The 12,655-nt window shown below is 42.9% G+C and overlaps 1 protein-coding gene across 1 annotated transcript; it reads right to left on the reverse strand.

The window, feature by feature from the left end:
- Positions 1-26: 26 nt before the first annotated feature.
- On the reverse strand, positions 27-12,431 carry LOC113122288 (E3 ubiquitin-protein ligase RNF19A). The gene is made up of 10 exons (XM_026293505.1): positions 12,368-12,431; positions 11,186-12,178; positions 8,498-8,706; positions 8,009-8,153; positions 7,461-7,623; positions 4,953-5,067; positions 4,524-4,685; positions 3,960-4,173; positions 3,711-3,854; positions 27-2,692 (listed from the first exon to the last, which is right to left on the reverse strand). Exons 2-10 carry the CDS (start codon positions 11,893-11,895, stop codon positions 1,885-1,887), a joined length of 2,670 nt encoding a protein of 889 aa, XP_026149290.1. The 5' UTR covers positions 11,896-12,178; positions 12,368-12,431; the 3' UTR covers positions 27-1,884.
- Positions 12,432-12,655: the final 224 nt, after the last annotated feature.

Below are 12,655 nucleotides of genomic sequence, written 5' to 3' on the forward strand. Positions count from 1 at the left end.
CTGAGCAATGAAAAACAGAACCAAGATGGAAGAACAAAATATTTAGCTTTAATGTGGGGAAGATTGCAGCATGTCTGCCTTATCCACTGAACCAAATTGAGTGTTCATTCAGTAACAGACCTGGATCAAAATACCATCCAAGATGCTTTAAACCTACACATAGTTGAGGTCCACCTGAGCCAACTCAGTGGCCTCAATAAAGCTGACCACTGAGCAGTAAAGTCAGGTTTAAGCAAATACTGAAAGAAAAAAAAAAAAGTGATGAAAACAGAATTTGACTTCAAGTCTGCTCAGCAGCACCAAGAGGAGCGCAAACGAAATCACATGACGATTCAGGAGTGAAGGAACCCATAAATCTATTCATCCTTATTAACCTTGTGTATGGCAGAACGTCAGTGTAGTAAGAAATACAAGTAACAGTGCAGGTGCCTTGGGCTGTTGTGCGGCCTCAAGTTATTTTGCGTAGCAGTTGTGAAGCATGTACAAAACAGCAGTCTGCATGTGTGTATGATCCTGGGTCTTCATTCACCCCCAGGGTGTGAAAAGGATGCATCATACTGTGTCTACAGGTGACAAGTCAAAGGTATAAGATTTAACAAGAGCCTGAGTGCTGTCTTTGGTAGGCAATCAAAAAGTCTTCATTTACCATGTCTACCACAGTATGTTTCTGCATGTCAATGAGCATCCTTCCTTCACAGACATTCTGTAACCTATAATGAGTTGCTGTTTGGAGTCTTAAAGACACTGGGTAGAGACAGAAACAACACAAACAGCTTCTTGAAGGCACCATGAGTTAAAGAAAGAAAGATATCAGAGCTCTATCTTACTCAGCCTGAATAAATTGCCTCTGGACAGGACAAAAACCTTTTCTTTATACAATTTCACAGAATTGACCAACCAATTGGTTAATATTTTATAATGACTTTCAGCGTTTTCTTAACTGTGGCCTTCCAGAGACCTTTTGTCAAATGTCAACAACCCTCACCCATGCCCTAATATATCATCATAAGCTTTCCACAAAATTAAACCAAGCCTGGGCTCCCTAAGTCATCTTAGCACTAAAAGCACACACAGTTTTAGACTACAGGTCTAAAGTCAGTGGTTACCAAGCTGCAAGCGCCACAGCCAACAGTGAGACTACAGCTATGTCTGTAAACATCTACAAAGAAGCTTGTTTGTGTAACAAGTTGATTTTAGTGTTAAAATGATGTGGTATGTTGAGCCCAGGCTTTAGAATTATACATTAGAGTTTTTCTCTCTAACAAAAATCCAGGAAAAAAAGAAAGTCTAATAATAAATACAGACAAGAACACCAAGGTTCCTCTGTGACTAATACAGTTTCAGAAAACAATTTTAAAAAAAAAGAAAAGAAAACACTAGTGAATCATATTGCCTGGTCCCTGGTTGAGTTAACATCTGGAAAGCTGCAACATTAAGAATCTTGCATGGGCTTGCATCCACATTGTACAGCCAAAATCAAATACTTACAAAACTGGCACAGTGGTTTTATTTTAACCTACACAGATCAATACGACAGCAACCAAAGTCTGTCTTCTGTTACAACTGCCGAGTGAGTGAACTGTCCAAAAATGTGTCAGCTCTCTGCTGGTTGCACAGGGAGAAAACACCAGCATTCCCACCGTTTCTCACATGGCTACACTTTGGAAACCTTTTAATACTTCCAGCAATCCTTGTTGGCCACACAGTTCTGTTTTGCTCTAAGGTTGCTTTTCATGAAGGACATAAATTCCAGAATAATACACCCCCCTTTGCAAGGGAGTAACAGAAAATGCAGGACAAACTGTAAGCGATGATTGTTAGTTTAACAGAGGAAAGGATGTGAAATAAAACTAGCATGTGTGCAGCACTTAAGGTATTGCGATTTTAGATGTCAGTCTGGATACAGGAGTTCTTGAGCTGCTGCTGCTGGGGTTGGGTTGGCTGTTGTGGTTGGTGGTAGTTGTTGTTGGCTTCTTTCAGCAGCTCTCCATTGTTGCTGTGAGAGCCCAACTCAGCGGGACACACCAAGTTGACGTTCTCCTCCGTGATGAAACAGAGAGGGGAGAGCTCTGCGCCGTGGCCCAGGGAGGAGGTGGTGGAAGCTGGGGACTGGGGATTAATCACCGTGCCCTGTCCCTGGGAGGAGGACGACGATGAAGAAGCGGGGCAGGTCTCCAGGCGGTCATTCTCCACTTCAGGTAAGGGGCTGACAGTGGCGAAGCGTGTATGGTAGTCGCCTCCACCAGAGCCGTGGCTACAGGACGTCTTCATGCTTTCAAGATCGGAGCAGCTGAACTCAGAGAAGTGGCTGGAGTGGGAGTCCGCCACCGAGGGCAGGCTGCCACTCAGGGAGGGAGAGTCGAACTCTGAGGAGTTGGTGCTGTGCTGCTCTAGTAGCTGTGCATCCATGTCCTCTCGTGTTTCGTTGATCTTGGTGCCTCCGCAGCCTTTCTTGCGCAGCTTGCCTTTGCTTTTTTTGCTCCCAGAGCTGGAAGCAGAGCAGCAAGATGCCTCTTTGACCCACCTGGTGGAGGTTCCTTTCCCTTCCGAGGAGGTGCAGCCATTAGAGGGGCAGATCCAGCCACCGCGGCCAAGATGGCTGCTGTCATCTACACTGCTGCTGCCACTGTGGTGACGCAGTTTAACAGGTTTGGATTCAATGTCAACCTGGACCTCCATGCTGTTCCCATCTCTGGAACATGGGGGAAGAGGGCAATATGAGACAAACAATTTAGGCCTTTAAAAATGCTATTTATACAGAATGAGAACTTGAATATGTTTGCACATGTACACACACAGCGTGGTGTCAGATAGGAAACAGGTGTGACCCGGCAACACCAATATTCTCAATTTTGAATTTGCAGCAGCAGGGCCACAGTACCTGGCTCCCTCCAGTCATGCAGCATTAACTGACAGATTGGCTATCCTGTATGCACCTAGGTTAATACCATCACTGGATTCCAGATTGTAGAAAATTGTTAGAAATATGACACTAGATTACAGTTTTGTTAACTAATATCAGAGACTTTGCTTAGTGTTTGAACTTGCTGCTCCAGTACAGTTCTCTGCTGCTAAGCAGGTGTGTCTTCCAGTAAAATGGACTCCCTTTACTGTAGTTCATGTGGTTGCCACGTGGCAACCACTCACTGTCTGAAAACACCTGAACAGTCGGTCTCTGAAGTCTGTTCTACAACAAGCCTGCACCTGCTGCCAGTGCCATTCAAGTTGATACAAAGCAATGTGAATCATTTTGAGCTGTGTTTTCAACACTTCACACTAAACGCTTCCATAGCGATTATGGCTCAGACTGATCAATAAAAAGAAACATCACATGCTAAGTGTTGTATCTGTAGATAACAACAACATAAGGGCTAAGAGCCATTTCACTAGGCTTAGTTTGAACTCTGGGCACCATTAGCTGAACGGTACGTGCAGTGATATATTTTGGGCCCAGACCAATGAGGGACTTAAACTCACTCCTGTATTTAAGTAGAAGCCACTTCCAGGATCTGAGAACTTAAGTAATATTTCAGTATATCAGTTTTGGTGTTTGGAACACAGTATTTCAACAGCCATGAATCTTTCTAAACCATTGGTGCTGTTGTGAGCGGCAATATTCCTTCTCATGATGTGAACACAGGTGTGTCATTACAATGTCAGCCATCAGCAGACTCCACCCTGTTTCACCCAAGGAAGTAAATAATGCTTACCTATCGAGGGGTATGTAGGAGTTCAGAATGGATCCAGCCATTGCTTTGGTGCTAGCATTATCGCTGATTGTGCCCAGGCTCACAGTGCCAGATTCCCCACTAAGACTGCAGCGCTCCTTCTGCACATCAGCCTGCACCTCCAACCTGACAACGTGTGAGGGGTGAGATTCAGACAATGCAAGGAAGCACCACAAAGCCCAAGGCTGCATTAAGATTTAAACCCCATAGTCTGTGTTTCTATTACATTACCTGTTTAGATAATTGACCATGGCACTGCCAGACAGGCTGCCAGTAATGCTGGCTCCAGCTAAGGCCATGGTAGAGGCTGTCTCACTCAGGTTGTCCCTGATGGCTCCCACACGGTCCATGTGGCTGCCACTGGCACTCAGGCTGCCTGTTAGCCCCCCAACACTGCCTTCACCTATACTGGGGTTGTTCCTGTTGTCTGCAACAGATGTAGCATCTACAGAGAAGAAACAAGCATGAAAAAACACTCAACAATATAAAAGTAAAACATAAGGAAATGTTTTGCAGGAACATTGAGTGATGCTGTGTCCAGAAAATGAGATAGTTTTGATGAAAGTGAAATCTGTTATTTTTCCCCAAGCAGCTGTTGGCTTTGGGTCTTAATCAGGCTTAACTGTGAAATAAATGTCTAAAAGGACATCAGAACAGTTAACGTACGTGAAACCAGCAGCACACTGGCTTAACAATGTATCAGTCAGCAAAATACAAACTCTGCTGACCTAACACATCAACACAAAAGATGGGCTTTGAATGTGGGTAGTGGTGGATGGGGCTGCTGCAGCTCACCCGTTGCAGCTGTCCCACTGCCAACATTCATGTCATTCTCATCGTCAAACTCTATGCGAACTCCTTTGCCATTCCCAGTTGAGACGCCACAGCCTCCACTACGGCACAGAGAGATGGGCACCACGCCATAGACATACGCAAGCATGATGGGAACACCAATGCCTGAGGCGTGAGAGAGCCAAAAACACAGAGAAAAAAAAAGGACAAGTTAGACCACAGCCTGAAAATCTAGCTGTAACAATTGAAGGAATCCATTGGAATTTAAAAACTACTTTTTTGCATAATATTAACTCCAAAAGAAATTGTAAATTAAACTGAAATCAGGAACGCCAAACAAGAACATGTTAATTAAGATGTTGTGGCATGCACGGAGTTAGGGCAGAGATGCTATATGGAACAGGAATAGAAGAGGTTGGAGAACAGACTGACCGACAGTGACCGCAGCCACAACTGGTGACACAATGACTGAAAGGGTCACCCCACCAGCAATCACAAGGTTCCTCTTGTGTTTGGAAATATCTTTGCCTTCATAGCGGTTATGGATCTGAGAGAGAAAAGGGCAGCAATGACAGACACAGTCAGATAGGGGACATACAAGTCAAACTGGTACTCAAACAAGTTGCTTTAAAGATACCACATTAGAAGAATGCTAGACTCTTAGTGGTACTTCCACCTACACATTGTTCAGTTGAGCAGTAGGCTCAGATCACTGGAAAAGGGTATTTTTCCTGTAACAGGCATATGAAGTATTTGGTGCCAACCTACGGCTGGACTGAGACCACACCTCCTTGCTTACTCATGTTTTGCCAAGAACTTTTAAGCAGACTAAGTCCAGATTTGTTTCTTTATAAGGCCAAGCAGAAAAGAACAAGTCTTTGAAAAATGGTGTTTGAGGGGGCTGCTCATGGAACTGTGTTTGAACTGCCTGCTAATGGCAACCTGAGGAAAGCCCCAAACAACCAACACTGCCAGCCAACCTACAGTTTCTTCCCCTTACCCTTTACTTACACACCTATGTGTACACTTTCATACAGACAGGTCATAGTCTAGAAACCAAGAGAGTGCTGAGTGCAAGTCCCTTTAACATCCTACACACCTTGTGACATGGCAGTCACCAAGCCAAAGTGGACTGCAAGCAAGGCCATGTGTGCCCATAATAAGACAGCTGCTACATTATCAAAACTGAAAGTGATGTAGCAGGGCTCTCAGCAAAGTATGCATGGTAACAATTTTGTTAAAATACATTCATATCAACTATTATACTATTCAAAGATGCTATGAGCAAAATTTCATATCAACTGACATACAGTGGCTTCATAAAAAAAAAGATACCTTCACACACCTTATGATAAACAATTCAATTTCTGTCAATGAATCTACACTCAATAACCCATAATGAAAAGGTGAAAACATTTTTTATATATAAAAAAATTATTTACAAATGAATTTAGTAAAGTTTGATTAGCCTATTGGGAAATTCAATCCAAGTTCTACAGCCCTGGGTTTGGGCAGTTTATCCCATTCTTCTTGGCAGATGTCAAGCTCCAAAAGATTGAATGGAAAGTATTCAAACCATCATCTCCAGGTCTCTCAACAGATGTTCTGTTCAGGTTAAATCTGGACTTTAGCTGGGCTACTCAAGGACAGTTAGAGATCTGTTGTAAGGTCACATAGTTTGGCTGGATAGCTGACTCTAGAAGAAGCTCCAAACTTCTATTGCATAGATACTGAGCCCACTGTGTTTCTGTGCCCAATCTATTCCTCAGCACATTTAACTGAGGTCTACAGAGATTTCACTAAACTTCATGGCTTGTTTTGCGTGAACTGTGGGATTTCATATCCAAAGGGGTGAGCTTTTTTTAAACCACGTCCAATCAAGTTCCAGACACATCTTAAGGAAAATATAAGAAAACAGGATGAATCTAACCACAGTTTGAAGTGGCACAGCAACTGATCTGGATATTTTTTATAATTAAAGAGATTTCAGTTTTGGATTTTTAATACATTTGTAAACATGTTTTCACTTTTTCATAATAGGTTATTAGGTGAAGAGTGATTGGCAAAAATGGTAGTTTTAGCCACTAAATGTGCAAAAAGGGGTCTGAATAATTATGCCATTGTACAAAAATTCTGAAAAATCCCAATATGACTTACAACATTTGGTTTTGTTACTGGTGCCATTTAGCATTACAAATTGTTGCTGGTAAGATTTAAGTAAGTTGATTTGGCTAATGGAACTTCTTGCTGTTACAAACCTCAAAAGGCACACATAAGAGAAATGTACTTTGGGTAATGAGTCACCAGGATGGAGATTCAACACCGTGACTCAAAAGAGACATCCAAAGCATGTAAATGACTCATGTTCAAATGTTTCATGTGTCATGTGCTCACCACTGAATGCAGTGCAGTATTTACCAAGGAAAAATTGTGTTGGCCCTGGTTTGTTTTTGGCAGGCTTAAGATGGGAATTCTGGAGGGTGTGAATGTAAAGTCAAACTCTCGTAAAACAAACCTAATCTGATGAGCATAGCAACATAAGCATATATAGACAGATACACAGGATACTGAGACATTACCTCAGTTGGCCTGAAATAGTCTCAGAGTTGAATAAATGCATGAAAGTACAATACACTGTTTTTTCAAAAGTATCTAGTTAGTTACTGATTGATATGCAGTGCTGGTTTTTGGCCACGCACGATATTTACACAGTTATGTAACACCATGCATGTTTACAGTGAAAAGATATTGCTTCAGAGGAAAGCTGTGATGCAAGGGAACAATTTCAACACCAAAATGCAACCCTATTTTTATAATAATCCATACAGTTCAGTAACACTTAAGTCTAACAACATTAAGTGTTCTGGCTAAGCAATACGTCAAAACTTCAGTATGTTACAAATTCTTGTACACAACATACTCTGTCTCTCTTGACCTCACCTTTCTTCCAACATATACAGGAATGCCAATAATCATGGCAGGGATAGCTATACCGGCGATGAGTGCGATGCCAACAGGGGCACCCACAAGTGTTCCCAGTTGCCACAGAATCTTCTTCTTCCTGCTCCACGGCTTCTTACCCCAGAAAGTACAGCCCGATGGACTGAAAGAGAAGTAGAGGGGTAAAATTATGGAAAACATGGTGTCAGGAAAGTATATTCCAACATTTTATACTTCAGCCATTTGTGTGCATAGTGTAACAGGTCCCCATTTTTTAACATCTGCCTGTGACTAAACTAACTGGATAGGGTTTCAACCACCGACACTGCTGCACCCAGGCAGCAAAGTGTAATGTACAGCCACCTACCCATGAGTTTTGAACTGCCACAAATAAAAGTTACAAGCAAATGTTACAAAGCATCACATTAATAAGGCAGTGGTGAGAACATTTAAACAGCTTTATAATTGGATTATAGTGTAATGTTGGACATGGGTACTTGAATGCCCTCATGTTAAACTGTGTGTATGTGGTGTGTTGACATACTGACCTCAGGTAGTGCAGGTCTGAGATTTCCTTCATGCAGAGCCAACAGAACTCACAGCCACAGACAGCGCAGGTCATGTGGTTACAGCTGCCGTCGTTCATTTTGATGATGTAAGCAGCACATCTGGGACATGGCTTGATGTCATCAGCTGAAATACGAAAATGTCACTTAACTATTAATAATGCCGTTTCACTGACTAGATACAGTGTAATGCCACTGCAATCAGGGAACGGAGTCTCGTCAGTCAGATAACATGACTCAAATTTAATTGGGATGTTAAAAGAACATTAACTACAACCAATCTGTCATTGACCTCAGCTGTCAGCTTATTTCCTACAATCCTTTTGGCAAGGAACTAGATATAACCTGCAAAGTTAAAGGATGTGTGATTGATTTGCCAGAAATTCAAAGAATACAAAAAAGAACAGAGAGAAAAAGTGAATGAGCCACAATGCAACTATCTGTGCTTCAGGGTGTGTTCAGTCAGCCAACCTGCAGCTCCACTCTCTTGGCTGTAGCTGAGGGAGGACGAGCGGACGGTCCTCAGGCGCAGGCTCTGGGCTCTCTGCTGCCTTGCTGCATCACAAGTTTGGTTGGGATGCCACAGCTGCTTACAGTGGTAACAGAACTCTGTACCACAGCCCTCTCTGCCACATGTGATCTTAGGACAGCTGGCACACCCGAATGCTATCACTGCATACCTAGCAAAAGAAGAATAGAACAAACACACACAGAGCTTTATCAAAAGCATTTTAACTTACTGAATAATTTGTTTTGTAATGTGCTAGAGTCTGTGTCAAGGGACAGCACTTGCTCGTGTATTTCTGTAGGAACAACGTGACAACTGGACATTGCAATGTGTGAGGCTTTCAGGTGACAGGGCAGACAAAAGCAGTGTGTGATGAAAGAGAGTGTTCAAAAATAAGAAAAGCTGAGATGTTGAAACTGGCTGGTCAACTTCTTAGGGGAAAGCCTTCATTGTGTGTTTGTGTGTGTGTGTGGGGGGGGGGGTGACTATAGAGCAAGACTGTCAATAATTAGGTTTCAACCACAGAGCTGTGGGAGATTTCCTTTACTGTGGATCATTTTAGTCTACAGAGGACTGTGTCTAGAATGTCACAAACAATGAGGAATCGCAGAGACATATTAGTCTTTTAAAAAATCATTCTCGGTACACCACTAGCACTAAACACTACACAGACTAGGGACTGTAGACTCCAAAGATCTTAGGGAATAAGAAGAATGTGGCTTTGGTACTGTGGTGTGGGTTTTTATTATGAAGTGGACCAGAACAACTGAAGTGGGCCTTGTTGTAAAAATCAACCACAACACAACACATTACATAACACTAACAAAATCCCCTGAAAGATCACAGCGCTTTCAATATAACCAGTTCATCTGGAAAGTTTTGCACTTCAAAATGCACTAAATTTATCACACCAATAACTGCAACTGTAACATAAATGACCTATTTCTGTTGCTAATTTATACAAAATGACAAATCCTCTTACTAGGCAGTCTGGAACAGAAGGATTAAGTACTGAAATATGTTCATTTCTGAGTACAGCAGGGCCACAGGAAACCCCCACCACTCTTCTGATTTAAACGCATTTGCATTTGAACTCCTTTCGAGGTCTAAACTGTATTGCTCTATCTCTCTTTGCTTTAGTTGTGTTCATGAAAAAACAAGGACAAGATAACGGTGGTGACAGACAATATCAACTATTTAACCAACGGCAATACGATATTCTAATCAGTGATGTCAGATTAATATAGCAGTTGTTTGGGCTTTTGAGAAAATTCAGACAGGAATATGTTGTTATACAGTGGGTATGGAAAGTATTCACACCCCTTTAAATTTTTCACTCTTTGTGTCATTGCAGCCATTTGCCAAAATCAAAAAAGTTCATTTTATTTCTCATTAATGTACACTCAGCACCCCATCTTGACAGAAAAAAACAGAAATGTAGAAATTTTTGCAAATTTATTAAAAAAGAAAAACTGAAATATCACATGGTCATAAGTATTCAGACCCTGTGCTCAGTATTGAGCTGAAGCACCCTTTTGAGCTAGTACAACCATGAGTCTTCTTGGGAATGATTTTAAAATTTAAAGGGGTCTGAATACTTTCCGTACCCACTGTATGTGTCTCGGTCATCCAGGTGAAGTTATCTAAAGGCTCAGTCATGGCATCTGGACTTCTTGTCGATGAGTTGGGGCTTTAGAAACTTAAAGAACTCTAAGCTTTGGGGAAAAGAGCCTACTGTGGCAAATGGCAAGCCATCAATTTAATAACAATAATATATGTATATGTGAAAATATCCTGGCTATATTGTCATTTTCCAAAACTAAGTAAAAATAGTGGAACAATCAATTATAATAATAAGCCTGCTGCGCAAATCGAACACATCACCATAAACTCCCAAGTAAACCTTTTCATACAGGGATGTGTGCCAGCTACACGCATCCTCATCCCTAGTTCTGGGCTGTCCCTAAATCTCCATGGCTTATGACATGTCCAAAGTGTTTAAATGTTTTGAACGTTTGACATAGCAAAAACAAGATATTTTATATGCAACTCACCATTCTCTAATACCACAGTCAACCTCACAGATAACACTATAAAGAATTAATGAATGTACATTATTTGGCCTATTCATTTTGTGAGTTGTGACCAAATGTCAGAATAAGTCACATAAATGATTTGTTGATTTGATCTGTCCATCAGATTCACCAACTGACCCTGCAGGTCCTCTAGAAAGATAACGCAGTGACAGAATGGCGGACTGGGTGGAAGAAGGCCACTCTTATTTCATGCCCTGTAGATGACTAGGATGAGGAGAAAGAATTAAGGCCATAAATGTAATGCTTTTCATTGGCCACATGCCTTATTTTTGCCAGGAAACATACCGTATATTACTTTCTTTGAAGGTCTCCCTTGTTCTTTCTAACGCTATACCTTCCCTTATTTACTATGTCCTTCTTCTGAAGTTGTACTGAAAGATTTTTATCTTAAAGATTCATCCATCTTCAGTACTTCACTATAGGAAAAGCTGAGACACCCTAAAAACATAAGTAATGTTCTGCAGGACATAAATTATTCTAAAGTAGTTCTGGGGCTTCTATGAAAGAATAAGTGGGACTGTGTTTATGCGCTGTGTATTTAAAGTCACTGCTTACCCACAGTCCGGCGCAGGGCACCAGCGGCAGTCAGGGTCAGCCACCAGCCACCTCCTCAGCATGAACTCCTCATATTTCTCCATGAGTGCCCGGTCACCCAAGATCATCCGGATGTCATGCGGGTTGAAGCGCTCTGAGCACTCAGGGCAGCTGATGTTGACACGTGATTCGGAGATTTCAATACGCAAGTACTGACGCAGGCAATCAATGCAGGAGCGGTGGTGACAGGTCATGATGTCAGGGAAGTTATCCCTGGAGTGGCGCAGAAGGCACAGCGGGCACTCCAGTAGCTCTGCCCCCATCCCACCACACACCTTGGAGGATGAGGAGGAGGTGGTAGAGGAAGAAGGCCCTGAGGCATATGAGGTGGAGGCAGCAGCAACAGAGGCAGCTCCGGTCCCAGACACAGAGAAGAAGGCAGAGTTCTTGTCGTTACACATCTCAGAGTGTATGCTCTCAATGCTGGCAATGCCATCCACCCCTCCAAGCCCTCCAGGTCCAGGGTGCTGGAGCTCTCGGGATCTTTGGCGCCCTGATTTGGGCTCCCGTCCTCGCCGTCTGAAAAGAGAGGCCAGGGAGAGGCGTCTTTTCTTCGGGGCCTTCTTCACAGAGGGCAGGGAAATAGAGGAAGCAGTGGACTGCAGGTCCCGGTCAGAGCCCATCACTCCCCCGCTACCACCACCCAGCTGCTGGTGCTTCTGCAGGCTCATCTCTCCTGAGGGAGGGGAGGGGTGTGCCAGCGGGGAGCCAGGGTTAGGCAGACTGTCCCTCACATGTGCAGGTAGGTCTGTAAGAGAGACAGGGCTGGGAGAGGGGGTAAGGTGGTGGATCGGGGAGGGGTAGGGAGGGCCAGGGTTGGGGGAAAGGGCTCCAGAGGGCCCGTCTGTGTTTAAGACATGGTGGCTTCTCCTGATCAACCTCGTGGTCACATCTAATAGCCGGATTTTGGCGGAGGGGTGGGGGTCGCCTGCTGTGAAACTGAAGCAACAGAACCTATAGAGCACAAGAAGACAAGAAAGGGAGAAGAGGAGAAAGAGAGGAAGGAGATATCAATATATGTTCAACTGAAAAAACAACCTTACACAGCAAAACAAATGACACTGCAGAATGGAACTGCAGGCAACCAATCAGTACACCATTCTGTCAAGAATACTGTGTGCGTTTAACCGAGTTAATAATTACCCTTCAGCTCTCCACCAATATGACAACACCGAAATGACATCTGAACAAAAACCAGCCTCTGATGAAGACCCCAAGATGCAATTGAAAGTTTCAGAAAAGGTAATTAGTGGACCACAAGTTCAGATGATTTTGTCAGTGTCTACTCTCGCCTAGTAAGGAGTTTACATTGCAACATCTAAAATAAGTATGAACACATTATTGTCAGAAAACGGATATTTTCATACATTTAATTCCCAGAGACAGGCCTTCCAATCCTCAGTTACAATAAATACTGCAGATATGCAGTTC

Source organism: Mastacembelus armatus, chromosome 16 (assembly GCF_900324485.2).
Source record: "Mastacembelus armatus chromosome 16, fMasArm1.2, whole genome shotgun sequence".
In the NCBI taxonomy this organism is placed as follows: Eukaryota; Metazoa; Chordata; class Actinopteri; order Synbranchiformes; family Mastacembelidae; genus Mastacembelus; species Mastacembelus armatus.